Source organism: Oryzias latipes, chromosome 19 (genome assembly GCF_002234675.1).
Source record: "Oryzias latipes chromosome 19, ASM223467v1".
Classification (NCBI taxonomy): domain Eukaryota; kingdom Metazoa; phylum Chordata; class Actinopteri; order Beloniformes; family Adrianichthyidae; genus Oryzias; species Oryzias latipes.
This window is the reverse complement of record NC_019877.2, coordinates 22,599,455-22,618,910: the sequence shown is the minus strand read 5'-3', so window position 1 is coordinate 22,618,910 and position 19,456 is coordinate 22,599,455. Positions and strand designations below refer to the sequence as shown.

General features: G+C 43.2%; 1 protein-coding gene across 10 annotated transcripts in view; it reads left to right on the top strand.

Moving 5' to 3' along the window:
• LOC101165922 (SRC kinase signaling inhibitor 1) overlaps nucleotides 1–19,456 on the top strand; it is a 122,042-nt gene that overhangs the window by 91,379 nt on the left and 11,207 nt on the right. For 6 of the 10 annotated variants that reach the window (XM_023949231.1, XM_023949230.1, XM_023949237.1 and 3 more), the window contains 13 exons: nucleotides 2,406–3,328; nucleotides 3,975–4,064; nucleotides 6,252–6,292; nucleotides 6,551–6,574; nucleotides 9,104–9,264; nucleotides 10,928–11,103; nucleotides 12,477–12,607; nucleotides 13,825–13,972; nucleotides 16,352–16,649; nucleotides 16,914–17,280; nucleotides 17,355–17,491; nucleotides 17,639–17,788; nucleotides 17,869–18,559. In XM_023949231.1, coding sequence (XP_023804999.1) covers nucleotides 2,406–3,328; nucleotides 3,975–4,064; nucleotides 6,252–6,292; nucleotides 6,551–6,574; nucleotides 9,104–9,264; nucleotides 10,928–11,103; nucleotides 12,477–12,607; nucleotides 13,825–13,972; nucleotides 16,352–16,649; nucleotides 16,914–17,280; nucleotides 17,355–17,491; nucleotides 17,639–17,788; nucleotides 17,869–18,234 — 3,012 coding nt within the window. In that variant the 3' untranslated portion in view covers nucleotides 18,235–18,559. Of the gene's footprint in view, nucleotides 1–2,405; nucleotides 3,329–3,974; nucleotides 4,065–6,251; nucleotides 6,293–6,550; nucleotides 6,575–9,103; nucleotides 9,265–10,927; nucleotides 11,104–12,476; nucleotides 12,608–13,824; nucleotides 13,973–16,351; nucleotides 16,650–16,913; nucleotides 17,281–17,354; nucleotides 17,492–17,638; nucleotides 17,789–17,868; nucleotides 18,560–19,456 lie in introns of those variants that run through there. The other 4 variants (XM_023949234.1, XM_023949233.1, XM_023949235.1 and 1 more) reach the window with 3 other exon arrangements.

Below are 19,456 nucleotides of genomic sequence, written 5' to 3'. Positions count from 1 at the left end.
GTCATGCTCAGATGGTCAATAAGCTAGCAAGCTCCACAGAACCAGCATTTAGGGAGGATAGGCAAATTGGAGTTATTCAAGTCAGTCATGAAACTGGGAGCTGCTGAAGTGAGCTGTGAACTTTGCTGATCCAGAAACTCAATGAAAACAAATCTTTTCAAGCCTGAAAAATAGCAAAATACGAGAAAACTGTTTATAAAAATAAAAATTTTGAAAGATAACTGACCAAACTAAATGTTATAAAAACTGTATATTTATCAAGAAACCCATGGGTTGACCAAAAATCAAGCAGATGTTTAAACTCAGACCTCAGAGCCAGTTTTGTTCTTGATGAATCTTCCTGCACTCATTTGCAGCATCAGCAGCTGCTGCTGAACACTCCCTGTTTAAGTCGCTCGGCTGCAGGCCACACATCCAGAAGAATATCTGCTCTCACTCCAAGATAAACACTCATGCATGTTGGCTTGTACATAGAGTCACTGGTGACTTTATTAGGTGCACCTGTTCCGTCTTTTGTTGAGACAAACATTGTATTCGCTGATCACATAACAGCAACTAAATGCTTTCAAACAAGCTTATTATTTCTGAAAATTGCAGAATTTCCCCATATTTCCTCAAGGTGTCACAGACAGAGAAAGAATATGGAAAAGTTTCTATGAGCCTCAGTTGTGAGAGTAAACAAACCTTTAGAAAACTGTAGGGAAACAGCATTAGATCATAAAAATGCAACTCAGATGATATTAAATGGAGTATTAAAAAAATGCTCTAAAGCCTTTTTAATGCAAAAACCACTTTTATTTAACACAAAATTCAAACAGACTAGTAAAAACAGCAAAAAGAGCACATCATTGACTTTATCATTTATTATCCAATGTTGAGGTGCATTGTGGGTGGTCACTGTTACTTACAGTGTTCGTGCATTGTTCTTTTTATGGTCAAGTTGGATTAATGAAGCCAGTGTTCTTTCTTTGATTTATCTGTTTTGTAGTTTCTTGTGTTTAGCGTGTGTTTTGTGTGCATTTTAAGCTGGCATCATGAGTGCATGCTGGAGATAAAGCAGTCAGTGTAACATATTTTCCAAAGAGCTGAATTTGCGCAGTGTTTCCGTTTTGGGGCCTACGTTGCTACTTGGAGGAATTTCCTAAACCCCATTGTTGACTGGTTTTCCTATAACTTCTTCTGGTGTTTGGAGATTTACATCTGAAGTCACATATTGTCCTGCCATCTTTCCAAAAGAGCAGGTGATGCTGTGAAGCTCCGCCCACCCCAAAGCAGTCTTGAGCTGCTAGTTTGACAGTTGGATCTCCCTTCTGTTGAGCAGAGGGAGATCTACACCACGCCACATGCAAATGAATTATACTGGCACGCTATTACAGTAGATCTCACTTCTGATGAGACATATTTTTATCAGGCACGGACAAGCATTTCAACTTTGGAGCATGTTAGTCTTTTGTAGCACTTAAAGCCAAATCATGGCCACTCCCACTTTTTAGAGTGGTGGTGTTAAACAGATGAATCAGGTTCTCCATCATTTCCAATTCTGACTCTGTCCTCCACCTCTCTAGATGTTCCTCCACCTGCTCCCTGCTCTCCCTATAGATCACAGTGTCATCTGCAAACATCATGATCCACAGAGATTCCTGTCAAATCTTGTCTTTCTTGCATTTTCAGTTTCTAGATTAGGAAGAAACTAGAAATAAAATGTCTTCAGTCATCTAAGTGACGTCTTGAAGATAATTGATTGCATTTAGATTTAAAGTATTCTTTCTGTGAAACAATTTCCCTCTCAGTCAAGGGACTGTGTGCACGTTACCTCTGCGTTTGATGTAAGACCGTTCAGTCATTTGTGGTTTGGAAAGTGGATAGTGGAACTGTGTTGTTTACATAAAAATGCCTGAGTCTTTAGAGTTCATGTCTTCTATCGTTACCTAAAGTCATAATAAATGTAATCTGCTACCAGAAGGACATCTGGTGGGTATAACTTGCAAACCTGTGTTAAGTACATACGTTATTGCAGTGTTCATGTCAGCCACAGTAAAGAAATAAACGTGTCTGGACTCCAACAACAGACAGCAATGCAGCGTGTGACATGTAGACTTATATCTTATAACAAAATGTTGTCTAAAACATTTTTGGGTGCAGTGTTGTCCACTGTGATGAACTAGTAAAATAAAGCTACTGTGCCTCGATCCAAATGGTGTTTTCACATATCGGTTGCCGACTATTTTTAATGGTTTAGGTTGATTTGATTCAATTAACAACTTGACTCAGACAGATCAATTTGATTGGATCAATCGATGCATAGTTAGACTCTTATGACATATGTTCTCTTTTCTGCTTAGATTCCCTGTTTGTGTGAAGAAAAATGCCTTGCTCAATAACTCCTGTCATTCTTGTCTTTCCAGAGGGAGATGGTGTACGCCCCTCAGGACTCTCCCTCTAACCGCCGTCTGAGTAACCCCCCCATGTCCTCACAGCACTCGTCCTCGTCTGCCTCACCCCCCCATGGCTCACCCTCCCGCGCCCGCCTTCTCTACAGCAGCGCCGGCAGGCCCTCCTCCTACGCAGGGCCTCCTCATCACACCCACTCCTTGCCTCACCCACACTCCCAGTCTCACCATTCCTCCCCTCACCAGCAGCCCCAGCTCCACCAGCCGCATCACTCCCCCCCGGTCTTCTGCACCTCCTCCAGTGCTATTTTGGAGCGCAGGGATGTGAAGCCTGATGACGAGATGGGGGGCTCCAGAAGCATGATGTTGCTGCGAGGAGACGACCGGATGGGAGGTGGGATCTACGCAGATCCCTACTCTTTGGGGCCGGACACAAGTCGGCTGGCTCTGGCTGGAGGCCCTCACTCCCCAATGCCGGCCAGAGCCGACCCCTACGGCTCCTTATACCGTCGTGGGGGAGGTGGGGGAGGCGGTCATGGATCCGTTCGCTCGCTTACTTCCTATTCTGCTGCTGCTATACAGGGGGAACTGATAGAGAGCAGCGCCCTCTACAGGCCAGGAGGACCCCTTTATAATGATGCTTATGCAGCGTCGATGTTGGCCATGGGGCTGCGGGTGCCACCGCCGTCCTCCCCCCAGAAGATACCTGACATGAGGGACTCCTACGGAGCTACCATGCCTGCTCGGGGTTCCCCTGGGAGGCAGAATTTGCGAAGGGACTCTGTGACCTCATCTGTGTTTGGAGACAGCCCCAAAGCCAGAGGCCAGGGTCCTGGGTTGAGTCTTACCGCAGAACAGCTGTGCTTAATGCAGGGGGGGGAAGGAGGGGGTGCAGGGGGCTTCGGTTCACCACTTCTGGGAAATGAGACAGAGACTCGGTAAGACATAGAACCTAAGTATCACGTCAGTTTGGTGAAGAAAACCTGAAAGATTTCCCCCAAACAGCAGTAAAAATAAAATAAAGGGTAACAGAAATGCATCATGGGAAAGGCTGACTTATCAGTTCATTTCAAAGTAATCAAGTTAAGGATCTGCATTCAGCCATGCACAGGAAATGACACTAAAGGTTTACAGTAATGAGCTGGAGCTTATGAAGTTGGTTAAGTGCAACACTGACGTGGGAGATCAGGGTTCGATTCCCAGGGGGCGCAATGAGCTTCATCCACTGTGGGTCCTGCCTAACTAAGCAGCCACTGTGTAGCCTGCGCCCGTCCCCAGCCCGGATAAAATACAAGGTTGTGTCAGGAAGGACAAACCCACCTGTGCAGATCAGTGACAGGTGATGGCGACCCCTGTTAGGAAATGCCGAAAGGTCAACAACATCTCTTCCAGATGTATTGACCTTTTTGAATCCAAATGATATAAAATCATGTTACTCTTTGATGGTTTTCTAAGTATAAATAAGTTAAATACATACATACAAACATAAAGTTTGACTTTAATGAAAGGTGCATTATCTTTAAAGGAGTTTATCCTTTCATAAATGAAACGACTGTTATTCCTGCATTTCTGCTGTAAACCTAGGGAACGTATGGAGGCCATGGAGAAGCAGATCGCCAGTCTGACCGGGCTGCTGCAGAGAGTTCTGAGCAGAGCGCCTGAACCTGAAAGCCCGTGAGACCAATGTGCACACACAGACACACAAACACACAACGTACAAGCCCAACGACAAACACATGTTAAGTTTTCTAATGATCATTTCAGATCTAACTTTCCAGAAAATTCTACTCTGTTGTCAAAATATTTCTGGTTGAAATTTTGATTTAGTCACTTTAATTTAGCTGACCTGTGCTTATACAACTATTTGGAAATTCTTCAAACCTTTCATATTCTTTTGGTCACTTTAGCTAAAAACCTGTTGAACAGTAGTGAGACAAACTTTAAGTTGATCATTTTGAAGCAGTTAAGATTAGTGATCTTTCAACCCCATTTAGACATCACATACCTTTTCTAACTTTATATCAAATTTGTTCGTTGTTTGGGACTCAAATCTGAATAAAATTCAGATTTCATGAGCTAATTTGACTATTTAATATTGATCTAAGCATTGGTGTTTAATAGCATCCAAGAAAACCTTAAGGATGAATAGAATTGATCAGAAACAGCAGAAAAGTTGACATTATGAGACTTGGTGTGTATTTTTTACATTAAAAATGTAAAAATTGTTATGAGGACAAAATTAAAGAAGTAGAAATTGCTGTTTCCTTGATTAATTTAAAAGTCTATTGCCATAAAACATGTACTGATATCTAATCTATTATAATAGTATTCCAAAGTGTATAAAAAGTAAATGTGATTTAATGAAAATTATAATAATGTTGTCTTAATCAATTACAATCTTCAAATATTAAAATGAGTTACATTTGTTGAAGAAAACTCACACAGACAAACAAAAAATGTTTCTTATTTGTCATTTCTGCATTTTTAAGTGATGGGGAACAATATTAGAAAATGATCTAGCATATAGCAGAAGTAAAACTGTGGCTCTACTTTTTCTGAAAGGCAATTTAAAAAATAGCTGGATCATCGATCTATTCTGCAGTGAGCTGCGCACAGAGAACACATGTTCTTCATGAGGGCTCAGGAAAAAAGGAATTCCTATTTTCTCTGGACTTTTAAATAAAATTAATATCACTGCTGGATTTCCCTCTGGAGCTTTAATCTCACAAATGTCAAGCAGAGGAGGATCCAAATGCAGGACTTACAGCCAGTATCGGCAGAATGATTACAGAAACGGTTGTTTTTAGGTCCAAAGGGCCTTGATCAGGCCTGGAACGGAAAACTGCTTCAAATTAACGGCGGATGCCTCTCGTGGAAAAAACAGGAATAACGACAGAGCAAAGGTAGCTGAACAAAAATATTACATTGAGCTACAATTCAGACACAATGATTTTACTGTGAGCCATTTTTGTTGGGTGCAACCTAATAAAAAAGTAAATAAAATAAATGAAGAAAAAAAAAATTGAAAAACAAACAAGATGTTTTGTATGTTTATGTGCATTTTATTTTTAATGCCAACATTATATAAAGCATAAAGTTGTAAATCTGACTGAAGCTGGGTATCAAACTCATTCTGTTGACATTTAAAGCCAGTCAGTGTAAGAAAATTGACTGATTACAAAGATTTCTAACTGTCAACATTAACGTGATCGTGCATATATGTTGATTTTGCTGAAGCACTCATTTGCTGCTCGACACTCAAGCTCATCCGGTTCTGTCGCTGTATGGTTGGACGGCCGCGGTGAGGCCCCGATGACGGGTTCTTGTCAGGTCTGCCTGTCTCACAGACTGATCAGAAACACCATGTGTGACTTTGTGACTGAAGAGAAGTGTTGTAACATTTTTCAGTGCAATAACAGGAGACACAAGTGAGCTGAGATCCATCAATGTTCAGATTCATCCAGATTAGAGCAGACGCTCAGTTTAGTATTAAAGTTGAATCATTTATTTAAAGTGTTTTTTAGAATATTCTCCTAAAGTAATTACCATTCCGTATGTATAGGAGCCATTTGAATAATAGAACCAGGAAAATGGGGGCTTCATGCAAAAAGAGGCGCTTATTTGAGGGGCAACAAAATGCAAAGTTTACTTCTCGACCTGCTCACGTCTATTCTAGTAAACATTTTCAAAAACAGACACACCTGAGAGCTGCAGAAACATGAATCAAACGCAGGATGGAAGCACAGATGACCTTTCTGTTGATGCTGAGAAAGGCAGTTTTTCAAATACATTTAAAACTAACAAGAACGCCACATTCAATAATGTTTTAATATTGACGCTGATATATTTTTGTTCCTGCAGGGAGAAGGGTGAGTCCGCGAGCGACTGCTCAGGAACTGAGGGTAAGTGGCTCCAATAGCAGACGTTAATGCCGCCTGTGCTGCTCGCTGCTGCTGCTGCTGCTGCTGCTGCTGCCGCCGCTGCTGCTGCTGCTGCTTGTTGACAGGCTCCTCTCTCAGACCGGCTGCTGTTTCACTTTCACCTGCAGTGCTCTTAGAGTGTGCAGTCTCATTTGTGAATGCAGCGGATGACGCTGCAGCTGCTTTATTCTGTATGTGCTGGCTTTGATGGGTAACTGCTGCTCATGCTCCTTGTTTTAGCTGGACGAACTAAAAAACAGAAAGGTAGCTACTGTGTGTGTTGTTGGAGTGTCTGGTTCCTGTGCCCCCGTGTGCTCCACCCTCACTCCATCCTGGTCTTCCTTCTTCATGTGGAGCCCCGTTTGCATCCGTACTTTGAGGTTTTGAAAGGATGCAAGGCTCCTTTATTGTTGTGGTTTTCCTTCTTAGACAACAAAAAGGTATTGAGTTGCATTTAAATATTCCAATTTAAATCCGTAATGCATCACTCTAGAAACACATTATGTTCCTACTTAATGTGTGAAATCTCTTGATGAAATTTTTTTGTGTGCATTTATTTAATATCATGCTTGTTGTATGTTGTTGTATATAATTGTTTTTAACTTGATCTTGTATGCATTGTATGATCTATATGTCGGACAGTTATTCTCTTTTGAAGCTTTTTTGAAACAGTTAAGATAACATTTCTTTCCGTCAAAGTTTCGAATCTTGACAAATCAGAATAATCTTGCAGTGACTCAACATTTATGAAACTGGATCTGATCTGAATTGTAAGATGCATTAAATTATCATTATGTAACATATTTAAAGTAGAATTATCTAATTGAAAGTAAAGTGGACAAACAGCAAAAGAACAAAAAGAAGAGTCAAAAGATTTCAGTGGTGAAAGAAGTAGAACCTTTACAGATGTACTGCTCTTTGGTGCTGAGTCATTGTGCAGCATGTAGTGAAGGATTACACAGGTATACAGGTACCTGACTTTACTTGGCAAAGGTCAGAGTGAGATATAACCCAATCGTGTTTGGAAGAAATCTCATCTGACCAGCCCAGCTGACCCTGGCAGAGGGCAGCAAAAGCTTCAGGCTAAAACCAGATTCCATGAAGGAAAGGGTTCAGTTACAGGTCTCCGTTGGAACAGCTGCTGTCAGGAATGCTCACAGGCAGAATCTGCCATTCCAGGGTCTTTATCAGAACTAACATTGCAGGCAGATATTTCATCTTACTGATTTATATAGATGTTTTTTCCCCCAATAATGTCTTCCAGTCCCATTTATTTGTAGGATATTTTTTGCTTTGTTTGAAGACTTTTAGTGGGTCTGTTAGGCTACATAATGTGGCCACTAAAGCTGTGAAGTGACCTGTAGAGTTCCCTGCCACCTCAGTGAGGCATTTAGTGGACAAAGGAGAACACAACCTTTGCATCAGAACTCTAACTTTAAAGCGCTAGCCGTTGTGCTATCTTGTGGGTGAGCAGGATTTCATGTCTGCCATGGACATGGCCTGGTGAAAATCAAAAATCATTGGAAAGAAAAGGTTAGCGTGTTGTCTTGCACGTTCCAGATGACCCCACTTCCAACGTTAACGTGTCTTGGAAAGCTCAAAGGGTCAGACCAGAGTGTTGACAGGCCAGCGGCAGATGCATTTCAAAATGTGAATGCTTGTTCATCCCCTAGAAAACGACAGATAGGCCTATGTGTTAAATCATAAAAGTTTATACTTCACCCCACATGCCAACCGGTGGTCAGTCCTAACTGCAAACAGCTAGTGCTGGTGAGATTATCATATTTTGGGCAAAAACACAGTCAAGGTTTTGCAAAGGCATGGACAAGAAAAAAGCCGATGACCAGTTCCATCCATCTGTAGTCATGATTCCAGGTGTGTTTAATAAGGATCTATAAGAGTGAACCCACATTCTGTGTGCTGCAGCATCTGAAGTGCCAGAGAGGAACCATCCGATAGGCTGGCGCTGTGCACCGTCGGCGCATGTAGTTAAAGTGTCCTCCTCTTCTTGACTACCGAAGTTTCAGAGGCAGGTTTGACGACCGCAGAGTCTCTGAGCTGGTCAAACACTCCTCCAAAGCTGTCATCAATTAGGCTTAAATGTGGCCAGAAGCCAGCCGCCGCGCCGCCTGCAGCTCTGCTTGTTAGAGTTTCTGGGATGCACACTGGGGTCATTTTCTCAGCAGAAGAAAGGCGTCGGCATGGAGGTGTTTGAATTACTACCGTGTTGAGATGTGGTTCTAGGGAGGAGTTTGGACTTTTTTTCCTTGTGATGAATGAAAGCAGCCTTACAAATGCAACTCTGAACGCCCACTCTGTTATTGATTGGTTGTCTGCGAGTTCCGATGCCTTGTCTTGTTCTGCATGATAAGTCATGGCTCCCTCTCATCGTCATTTCAAAGGATTATCTGATTTGGAAGCACTCATACATTCCTGATGTCTGGGGACTGCGCTATAATGAGATACTTGGAAGTATTGCTTTTCATTATACATTCAGTGTTGTCCCTGAAGCCTTTCCATTCTGTTTATCATTCAGTCTGCTGTAATCTCCTCTCCTGACCTTCAGCACTGATGGAACTTGTCCCGTTGCCAAATTCTGCAATTATGTGAAATTATGTTATGTGTATCTAACAACAGACAGAGAAACTTGACATGAGCACAAAAGTAAACCTACAAAATGTTGCATTTCCATTCTTTCATCTTCAAAGTGCATTTTGGGACAATGTCTATCACTTCTGACAGTTACCGCGGAAACTAAATTATGCGTTAACTCAAGTGTTGTTTGCTGGGCAGTTTTGACACCATCTGCCCCCCTGGCCCTGATGCCGCCTCCCTCTCTGGGGCCCAACCAGCCTGTCCCCGTTTCCCGGCTGCAAATGCAGCTCCACCTACAGGGCCTGCAGCAGAACACCAACGCGCTGCGCAAGCAGCTGTCGCAGCTACGCAACATGCAGGTGTGTGTCTATGCGATTTGTGCATATCCTGAGCAAACACCAAAAGTGTTTGATCAAATACAGAGGTGCCACAGTATTTCCTCTTTAGATGGTAATTTTTAGAGAGCTAAATGGTAATGGCTTATACTTACATTGTGTTTTACTGCCTTCCTTTAAGGCCCAAAGCGCTTTACAGTCACTGATGGCCGCTCCAGTGCCCAACTCTGGCGCCAATCTAGAACCACCAGGATCAACCTGCAGCTTTTAGCTGAACTCTTTTGGTCCAGCTTAACCAAGCATCCATACATCCATTTGTCCATCTATCCATGCATCCATTTGTGTTGATGCGGGTGCTGGTGCCAATCTCAGCCACCTATTGCAACGCCAGTTTAACTAAAGGCGGCTAAAATTTCAAACTTCATTTACTTCCAGTCACGACAAAAGGTGGGATGCTGTGGTAAAAGCTCCACCTTTATTTAAGACTGCATTTAGACTGGACATATTTGGTTCCCTTAAAGTGAACCAGAGTCCGTTTCCCCGATAATCCAGAACAAATTTTTCAGTGCAGCCCGGTCCAGCACCAGGAACCGTTCTCTGGCCCATCTTTGGAGGTCGTCTCGGTTTGTTTCCAATCGGACTGAGCTCCGATTTGTTCTGAGTTTCCTCAGTCTGAATAGGCTCCATCCTCGGAGCAGAAAAACTGGACCAAAAAGGGCCAGGTTTTAAGGGAAGTTAATGGATTAACTGTGATGATGAGACACATCAATCATTAAAATGTGATTGGATGAATGCAGGATCATTAAAACAACTTCTAAGGTGACACACAATGGTTCCCACTGTTTTCCTGACAATCTGTATGTCATAAACATTTATTAGCGTACATTCTTCGCCGTCGTCTCCTCAGTAACCGCCCTGCAGCACGACTCCACCGGACCAAAGTAAAAAGTGTTGTACACAACGTTGATACAGACAAACAGAATTTGTCAGTGAAATAGAAAGTTTGTCCCGAAAAGGATTGCAAAGCGAAGGACTTTGATTGTTCTCTCTCCCGTTGCTTCATCTCACCCTCCTAATTCCTGGCCAATGACGGAAGAGATCTTTAGTCATGTGGTTTTGTAAACAAGCTTTGGTTTGAATCAGAAATTTCTGGTAGATGACAATCTGAAAACAGACCAAATGCAATGTTCAGGTCCAGTCTGAATACATCCTTAGTGTCCTCTTTACGCCACTGAAGTCCCTGCATCAGTTTTCTGTTACTGAAGAGCTGCAAAAGAGTTACTAAAATATTCAGAAGTGGAGCTCTTGAGTTAGTCCTTTTAGTGTTCAGAAAACGTCTTTAAAAATATGGACTTTTTTCAAAAAAAATGTCAGATTGTCAAACATTTTTTAAATGTTTCTGTGACGTTTGTGCAAAAATGCTAAGTTGTTTCTTAAATGTAACATTTAGCTTTTCACATTTTTGCGATCTTATGTTGTGGAATTTCTAAATGTTCATTCAGTAAGTAAAGAAATAGAAAAATAATAAAGAACTTTTTTTTAAACTGACCTTTGACACTTTTTCTTTAAAACGATTTTTCATTGTATGAAAGCTTTCTGAAATGCAAACAACACATAATTCCAAACATCAGGACTACGCCACCCTAAAACTGTGTTTTCTCTCTTACCGATCCTTTGGTTGATGCAGCTGGAGAACCAGGATGCGGTTCTCTCCCTGCTCAGACAGACCGAGTCGGAGTTGAGCCTCATGATGCTGGACGCTATGCGTACCCAGGAGGACCCCCTCCAGAGACAGCGCCTCCTGGTGGAGGAGGAGAGACTCAAGTACCTCAATCAGGAGGAGCTGCTCATCCAGCAGCTGCAGTGAGTTCAGTGCCGTATTTTGATGATGAAAAGATTTAGTTTTACTATAAAACAACTGTAAATTAAAGTCTTGTTTTAAACCAAATGAATCATAATGTTGCACTGTTCAACAATAAGTGATCTGTTTTGTTTTGTTTTTTTTACTTGTCCTGTCCAGCAGCTCAGCAAACAGATCAGAACTGAAGGCCTCTTGTGTTGGACAGATTTTACTGTAAGACACGCGAGGGGTATATTTGCATAAACCCCTTTTGTGTATTTATTATATTATATTTGTGTGCATTTTATTCAGACAGAAAAGAGAGATGTTAAAGATGAGGGGTACAACAATGGTAAAAAGGGGGTAAATAAGTTGAAGAATGTTTAAAAAAACATAAGGAAAGGGGTAAAGTTACAAAAAAAATTGCTTGTGTTCATGAGTTCACATGTTTATCAAAAGGGCTGGGCCTGTTCACACACACTTCAATATTACAAATTGGCTACAAAAACCTTCACACAATTCCGATACAGATCAGCTCACTCACAACAGTGGGGTGTCTTAAATTCCCTTTGTTAGACAGGAGATGCTGTTTGGAAGAGTTAGTGAACTTAAGGCCGTGTCACACAGCCGCTACGTACATGTTGTGCATTTTCCACGTATGACATGTCGGTCTTTCTTGATCCCTGCGTGATCTGCGTCATTCATGAGTGTTTATTGCGTTCGTCAATGTGTGCAGACGTCTATCTAGGCTTTCAGCCGACGGGTCTTTGCGTGAATTCGGTTCAAATTTTTCAGTCGGTTGAGAATTACGCAATCTTATGCTTATTTTACGTAGTTTATAGTCAATTATTACGTAAATCTCATGCAATTGTGTGTGATTTTTGTGAGACGCATAAACAAAGTTGTGTCTTTCCTTGACCGTTCCACGTATGTCTAACAGACTTTTCACGCATGAACCACTGATGTAAAAAGACCACAACGTTTCTCACTTTTTCCACATAGATTCACGTATGACTACCGTAGTTTTCATCCGTGCAGTATGCGTTAAATCTACACAGCAGCTGTGACACGGCCTTGAGTTTCCACAGTTTTGTTTTCAAACAGTGGTGAGGCGTCTGCAGTTCTCCTCTCCAGAAGGTTTTATCTTTTTCTGTAAATTAGTCTCAAATTATTTAGTTGCAATAACATATTTCCTCTTTGTCTGTTACTTCTGTAGACATCTTTTTTTTTAAAACCACACAATTCCTTTCTAGTGAGAGTCAGCAGGGACCGTTCCTACTAATTAGCGGCTTTTCTTTGCCAGCTTTCTTAGCCGAGCACATCTGCTGCTCTTTGAAGAGTCCTAGAGTTTGTTCTGAGGAGGACATCATGGAAAGTGTGTGTGTGTCCTCCACAGTGATCTGGAGAAGTCTGTGGAAGAGCTGCAGAGGAATTCGTCCATCAACCACGGGCTGGTGACGGAACAGGACGTGGAGCAGAAAAGCAAAGAGCTGAGGATGCTGGGGGAGACACTCACGGAGCTTAAAAGTACGACCGACAGTGATGAGCTGCTCATGTACCTCCCCAAAGTCTGTCTCTAAAACTAACTTTACTAATGCGTCCCTCTGAGGCAAAGCACAACAGCTGCTTCCAAATTTCCAGCAGATGCTGGACCAGCCTCCATCTTTTATCTCTGTTATCTTTGCAGTCTTGCAGCACTAAACACTAATTATGATTATTTTTGTCTCTCAAACCTCTCCTAAACACATGCTCAGTGCAAATCTGCTTGTTTCTTAAGCCCGGATTGAAGCCAACTGTCACATCATGATGTTTCCATCATTGTAAGAACAAAGACAGCTGATCACAAACAAGAACTCCCTTAAACAAAAAGATGTCTCAAAGCAACAAGAAGCTATGAAAATATTTTAGGGTGTGTCCACCTCTAGACTGACGGCACTCAGCTGCACATTACCAATGAGGTAATGACCCTACTCTGTGTGTAAGAAATGATCAGAAGTTACAGCAAAAGATCTTAGGTGTGCGTTGCTTTCTTATTTTTTTTCATTCATGATGCATGTTTACAGTATCAAACACAAAACCACTGTCAGTCATTAATTATGCAGAAGTGACTGGTCATGGAAACATGGCCACATTTATGCTCATCGAAGACATTTTTGCAGAATGTTGGACAAATATTTACAAATCCTCTTGAACTGTGGTTGCTCGTCATGAACGTTTGGTCTTCGTCCTGCTGCTCAAAAACAGGAAGTCTTGTGGGGATGATTAACATTCAACCTTTGTGAATCTCATTTTTTATAGTAATAGAATTCCAAGAATTTGGGCACATAACTGTAAAGGATGAAGTGGTTTCCCAACATTTGACAGGGATTTGCAAAACCTTTCCAGTGACACAACTGCTGGATCAAATGCTAAATGTTTAGGTTAAATATTTGTTGAAAAAGTTGGAAGCCATTGGATAAACACCTGGGGCTCTCCTCGAATGACATTTGAAATGAGACTAGATGATTCAGGCCTCAAAACAATTCAATATCGAAATAATGACCAATAAATTTTCATGCAATCATGGTTCCTCCTCATTATGTGTTCTGTTTCTACCTGGAAAATATCCAATAGAATTTAACAAAAGGCGTGAAGCAGAAGTTTTACCAGAGGCTTTGGTCTTCAATAGTCTTTCACTCCTTCACACACAACCCTTCTTTCCCTTTCGTCATTGTCTTTCTTCTATTTCATCTATTTTTCTGCAGACCAGTTCCCCAGCCTGCAGAGTAAGATGCGGGTGGTGCTGAGGGTGGAGGTGGAGGCTGTTAAGTTTCTGAAAGAGGAGCCTCACCGGCTGGAGGCTCTGCTGAAGCGCTGCAACACCATGACCGACACGCTCAGCTCACTGCGAAGGTACTGTACTCTAATATTTCTGACTTTGATAGGAAACAAGATTATAACCAGCAGAAAACCAGGCGTCACACATGATATCACAGAGTTCACGTTCTCATTTACAAGCTTCTTTTTCTTTGAGGTAAACCTCTGCAAAACTCCTTTCTGCTTTGGTTAAATTGCAAACAATCAAATTTGTGGTACGATGGCGTAAGGATGAACAGGAAAGACATTGAGAGGACACAAAGGCTTAGATCATTCCTGTGGTTAACGCCGTTGGTAGAAGATGTTTAAAATGATTCAACATTTACCAAAAAAAGTGTTGCCTGACTTCCAACCGCAACAAACCCAAATCCACACTCCACAAGATGATACATCAAGATTGGAAGGCCATGTGAAAAACGATAGGACATCTATAAAAGCTTGCATGATAGATACACATTTTTGTAATATTATGGGATGTTTACATGTTTAATTTGAGCCATTCAGAGTTTTTCCTTACTCCATCGTATCGTCCTACATATGTAAATGTACCGTTAGTTCTGACTGAGGAAAAAGTGAGGACACCTTCCTGTCTAATCCTACTTCACAAAGGGGAAACCACATGCAGGTGCATCACAGCAAGAACACATGCTAAATCGATTGTTGCTTCACTCTGAATGAGTCTCTGTAAACCTCAGACACTTGATTCATGAGGCTGCTGACTGTTGAAGTGAGAACAAACACCGTGAATAGAACAAAAGAGGGTGTCAGAAAAAAGATTGCAGCAGTTAGAAGTCTGGGAAGGGATTTCAAACGTTCCTTAAGGATGTTAAAGTCAGCCATCTCATTGGTCTGCAGGTGAAGGCCCTTCCAAACAACTGCCAACATGCCCTGGTCTGGTCATCTCAGCAAGCAGATCCAGAGAGCAGACAGAGAACAAACAAAAAAAAAATTATCATTACAGCACCTGAAGCTGCTGGTAGTGCACTGCAGAGGGTTACCGTGGAGATGTTCCCATCTTCATGGCCAGTCTCAGGTTTTTCAAAAGTGAATCATTTTGACAGCACAGAAAAGAACATGTGTGGTGAACACCAAAGACAGCATTCCAAAACAAAGAACCTCACGTCAACAATAAAACACGGAGGTGACAGTATCATGGTGTGACCCTGCAGGAGCAGGTCAGCTCAGCATCACAGAACCTACCATAATGTGGCATTTGTACGATCAAAGGATGTTTGGAGAACATTTTCCAATACTTTTGTGCCCACACAGTAAACACCATGAGAGGGTGTTTGAGAAACATGCGACTGAACCTGCAGTGGGTGACGGAAATGAAAACACAGCGAGGATTCAAATCAACCAAGGACTGTCAGAAAACATGAGGAAGGGACAGTCCTGACATGGGGGGTCGATCCTCAGCTGCGGTGAAATTAGCGTGACCCCCTCAAGGGTAGAAGTCAGATTTAAGCCTAATCCACACACTAGGTCACAATTAATGAGATTAACTGACCATGAAGCCGTTTTTATAGCTCCTCCCATCTGATGGTTGGCGTCTGTGTGACATGCTGTCTGCTGCTTATGCTCCGGACCTGAAGATCAAATACAACAAATAAAGAATGCTCATTTTTGGTGGATTAGAAAGCTCACTAGAATCTAAAACAACATTTATTGTGGCTGAGGCATGCATAAATCCCCAAAGCGTTCATATGAAAAGGGGAAATGCCAGTGAATTTCTTCTATGCCTGAGCTGAGGCCGTTCCCTGCGCGGATCCAATCCCGCCAGGCCGGTCAGTCGCACGCCTGACAAAAACAAAGCAAAGAGTTTGTCTGCTGCTGTGGTGCTAATGCTCACGGTGACTGTGGCCACGGCTGCGGTCGAAGGTAGAGGGGTCATTCAAGTTAAGCTCCACGTCGGACGAGTGCCGTCCGGTCAAAGCCTTTCTCGTGAGGCCTCATCTGAGGCCGGGACACAGAACCTTTACTTGATTTTTACACCTGGAGGAGTTACCTTGAAATGAATGGAGAGCTCAAACTTTAGACTCACACATCAGCATAGAAAGTTATACATACGAATGTTTACTTTTAAAAGGAGGATCAGACTAGAATGCGGACGGACAAAAAAAGGACCAGCATGAAAAAACGGACAAAACTTTGATGAAGAGGGCGGAGCCTCCATGCAGGACGCGATAGAATTTGAAATTATTTCAGAGGCCATAAACAAGGAAAAATCAGCATGTAACACACAGAACAACTCTTTCTGGGATTGTTGGCGTACATAAAACCTTGATGCTTCACCAAATGTACCATTGTCTCTAAAACCCGGAGCTTTGGCTCTGTAAAGTTTGCCTGACGTTTAAAAACCAGCGCCAGCAGCAGCAAAGCTGCATCCTCTGATTACTGCTGTGTTTGTCTCTGCAGGCAGGTCACTGACGGGGTTTGGAAGAGTCCTGAAGACTTTTCCAGCCAAGCCCAAAAGAAAGGAGAAGACCTGAGTCACAGCTCAGACCTGGACGTCCTCAACAGTCCTCCGCTCAGTCTCACTGACCTCAGCACCAGCGCCGGCCTAGCTAACTGGAAGCCTTTCTCGGCTGTTGATGCAGATGTTTCAGGCCCGGAGCAGGACGTTCAGTCCTCCATGACCTTTAGAAATCGAATTCTGGATGAGCTGCCAGCCCGGCGTTCTGCTGACAAGTCTGTTTCTGCTGAAGTCCGACTGGTAATCTGCTGCTCGGGAAGAGTTTCTTTGCAGAGGAACACTTTTCATTGTTTTGCTCCATCGGGACAGGCCAGATGGCAAATATCCATTCATATTTGAAAAAACCCATCTCAGAGCTCTTAAATCTGTTATTGAAACTCTGTTTACACAACAGCAGATGGTTCATTATTCCATTTGTCCTTCCATGATCAGCAAACAAACTCCGTCCCAGTTGTGTCTGCTGGTGTTTTGCATAATATTTGCCTGTATCTGTATTTGTGTCAGGCGGCGGAGCGGGACTGGGAAGAGAAGCGAGCCAGTTTGACCCAATTCAGCGCCCAGGACATCAACCGCCTGCTGGAGGAGACCCAGGCCGAGCTGATGAAGGCCATCCCGGACCTCGAGTTCGCAGCCAAGCACATAAACAAGCCAGCAGTGCCCCCCAAGCCCCATATTACCCTCCCCATAACGTCCACCACAGCCACGTCCTCTGCGGCTGGCACCACTGGGACGACAGCCACCACCGCCGCCACCACCGCCACCACCGCCACCCCCACCAGCGCGCCCAGCGGCGACCCACAGCCTGGAAAAGTTCATCTGGCTGCCCAGAAGCTGAACAGTATGGAGGGGGGCGGTTCCCACCGAGGGTCAGGTGAGGCGCCTGCATCCCTCATCGCTGCAGAGAATATTTAGCATCACTGCTCGCCAACTCTGCTGTTTTCATAGTGGATCTCAGCGCAGCCAAGTACAGAACGGAGAAGCCCTCCAAGTCTCCTCCCCCGCCTCCTCCTCGCCGGAGCTTCCCGTCGGCACACGGCCTCACCACCAACCGCACAGGGGAGGTCATCGTCACCACCAAGAAGGTGGAGGCGGCTGTTCTCTCTTTGTGTCCTTTTTATGAGCAAATATGGTTCCGTTGACTCCATTCTTTATTTTCAATCCCTAAACTGACACAAACATTTGGTTTTGCTCCTGTGAGCTGCTGACGTTCCGCTCTCCATCTCATGTAGAACGAAGATGAGAGTGAGCCGCCCAAGACTCTGGTGAAGCTGAGGAGGACCCCGTCCGACGCCCCGCGGCCGTCCTCCACGCCGCCTGTGATCGCGGCGTCTGCCAATCAAGACGAGGACGACGAGGAGAGGATCATTGCAGAGCTGGAGGTGGGACACTGGCCGAGCGATGCTGCTGCACATTTCTGTGTCTGACTCACCTCACCAGCACTCTCCCTCAAACAACAAAGATATTTCAGAGAGTGCCTGTAAAGGTTTGTAGAAAAGCCTTCCGCTCCCGACCCAAGGCCTCCCCGCCCCGCCTCCTCGGGTCCTTTGGCAGAAAGGTAACTGAAAAATCTGCAGCTTTTGCCGTCACTGCCGCTGCTGTGGACTTCTGCTCCTTTTGGCTTTGCTCTCTTTACTGTTGCTTCTTTGCTGCAACTTCTCATCATTTATTGCAACGTAAACAAAAGCTGAGACAAAGGAAACGCTTCAAAGTAAGTAAACAGACTGTAGGTTTGGCTTCCATGAGCAATATCAGAGGGAAATGTATTAAAATAGGAGTTAACCCTTTAGCACCCTTAACCCTTTTGTCATCATCTAAGATGAATTAAAGTCAACGAAAGTTTTCCGGTGTGCTGCAGCTCACAACCAAATCTCGAGAAGATGATTTACTTCAATGTATTTTTAGTAAAGAAAGTGGAAAAATTGTTCAAATACTCAAATCTTGCTCCAACAACCATTTTCTTTAGGGCTTTTATAGTTAATTAGACAAATGTGGTCTCTGTTTGTTCATTTGGGGAGCAGTAATTAACAGCAGCCGACAAATAAAAAATAAAAGACAAAAATAAAAACATTAAAAAAAAATTAGCACAAAAAAAAAAACAAAAAAACAGCCAAATTTAAACCCTGTGAATTCTCCAGAGTTAAGCTGGACACTAGATAAGAATTTGATAATAATCTTGAGGAAGTGAGCAAAGGCTTCTTTAGACCTATACAGCACTAAATGATCCTCCATTTTTCACATTTTAAAACCTGCTAAATCTCCTTCTGTACCTGGAAGTGTAAAAATTAGGGAACAAATCTCTTAACGCGTTGTGTGCTTCCAGCTGGCAAAAACAAAGAACAAAGCTTTATGGAAATCCTTCTGCTTTGTTTTCTAACACGCATACATGAGGATTTCTTTGTTCACATGCTGATGAATCCAGACCCAACATTCAGGTCACAGAGAGATGGCTCACACAAACTGAACCAATGGCTTTCCATCCGCCTTTGGTTCGTTTGGGACGTTACAGCCTCCATCTCCCTGTCTGGGAGAAACCTTTGACAGCAACATTTTAGGCAGCACCAAGTAAAGATTTGGCTTCAAATTTGTTGTTTTCAATTCTTTTGAGGAAGGATGCAGGGAAATAATTCTATCTGACACAACCTGAAACCCTAAAATGCCTTTTTTCTAAGATCTTCTTGCTTTGTGTTGTTGCAGTGCCTGAACTAAACATCCTGTTTAACCCTGAGAGGGCTCCTTTCTTGCGCTCACTCTCCTTCCTCGTTAGACCTCTAACTGTGCTTGTCAGACATGTGGGGAGCCTCGGTTAACCCCTGCTTCAGTTGTGAAACACGCTGCCTCGTAACCGTCGTTGAGATGTGCTTTGAGTCAGCATGGCTCCAGGCAGACGCTGCACTTGCTCTCCGGGCTGTGATCAGCTGGAGCTCCTCGTGACAGGCGTGGTGACGAATTTAGCTGAGCACAGAGCGCCTGCTTTTGTCGGGATTATCAATCAACCACTTCAGGAAGGGAGCTGTCAAAATAAAGGGCGGGGTTTTTCAGGCTCAGAG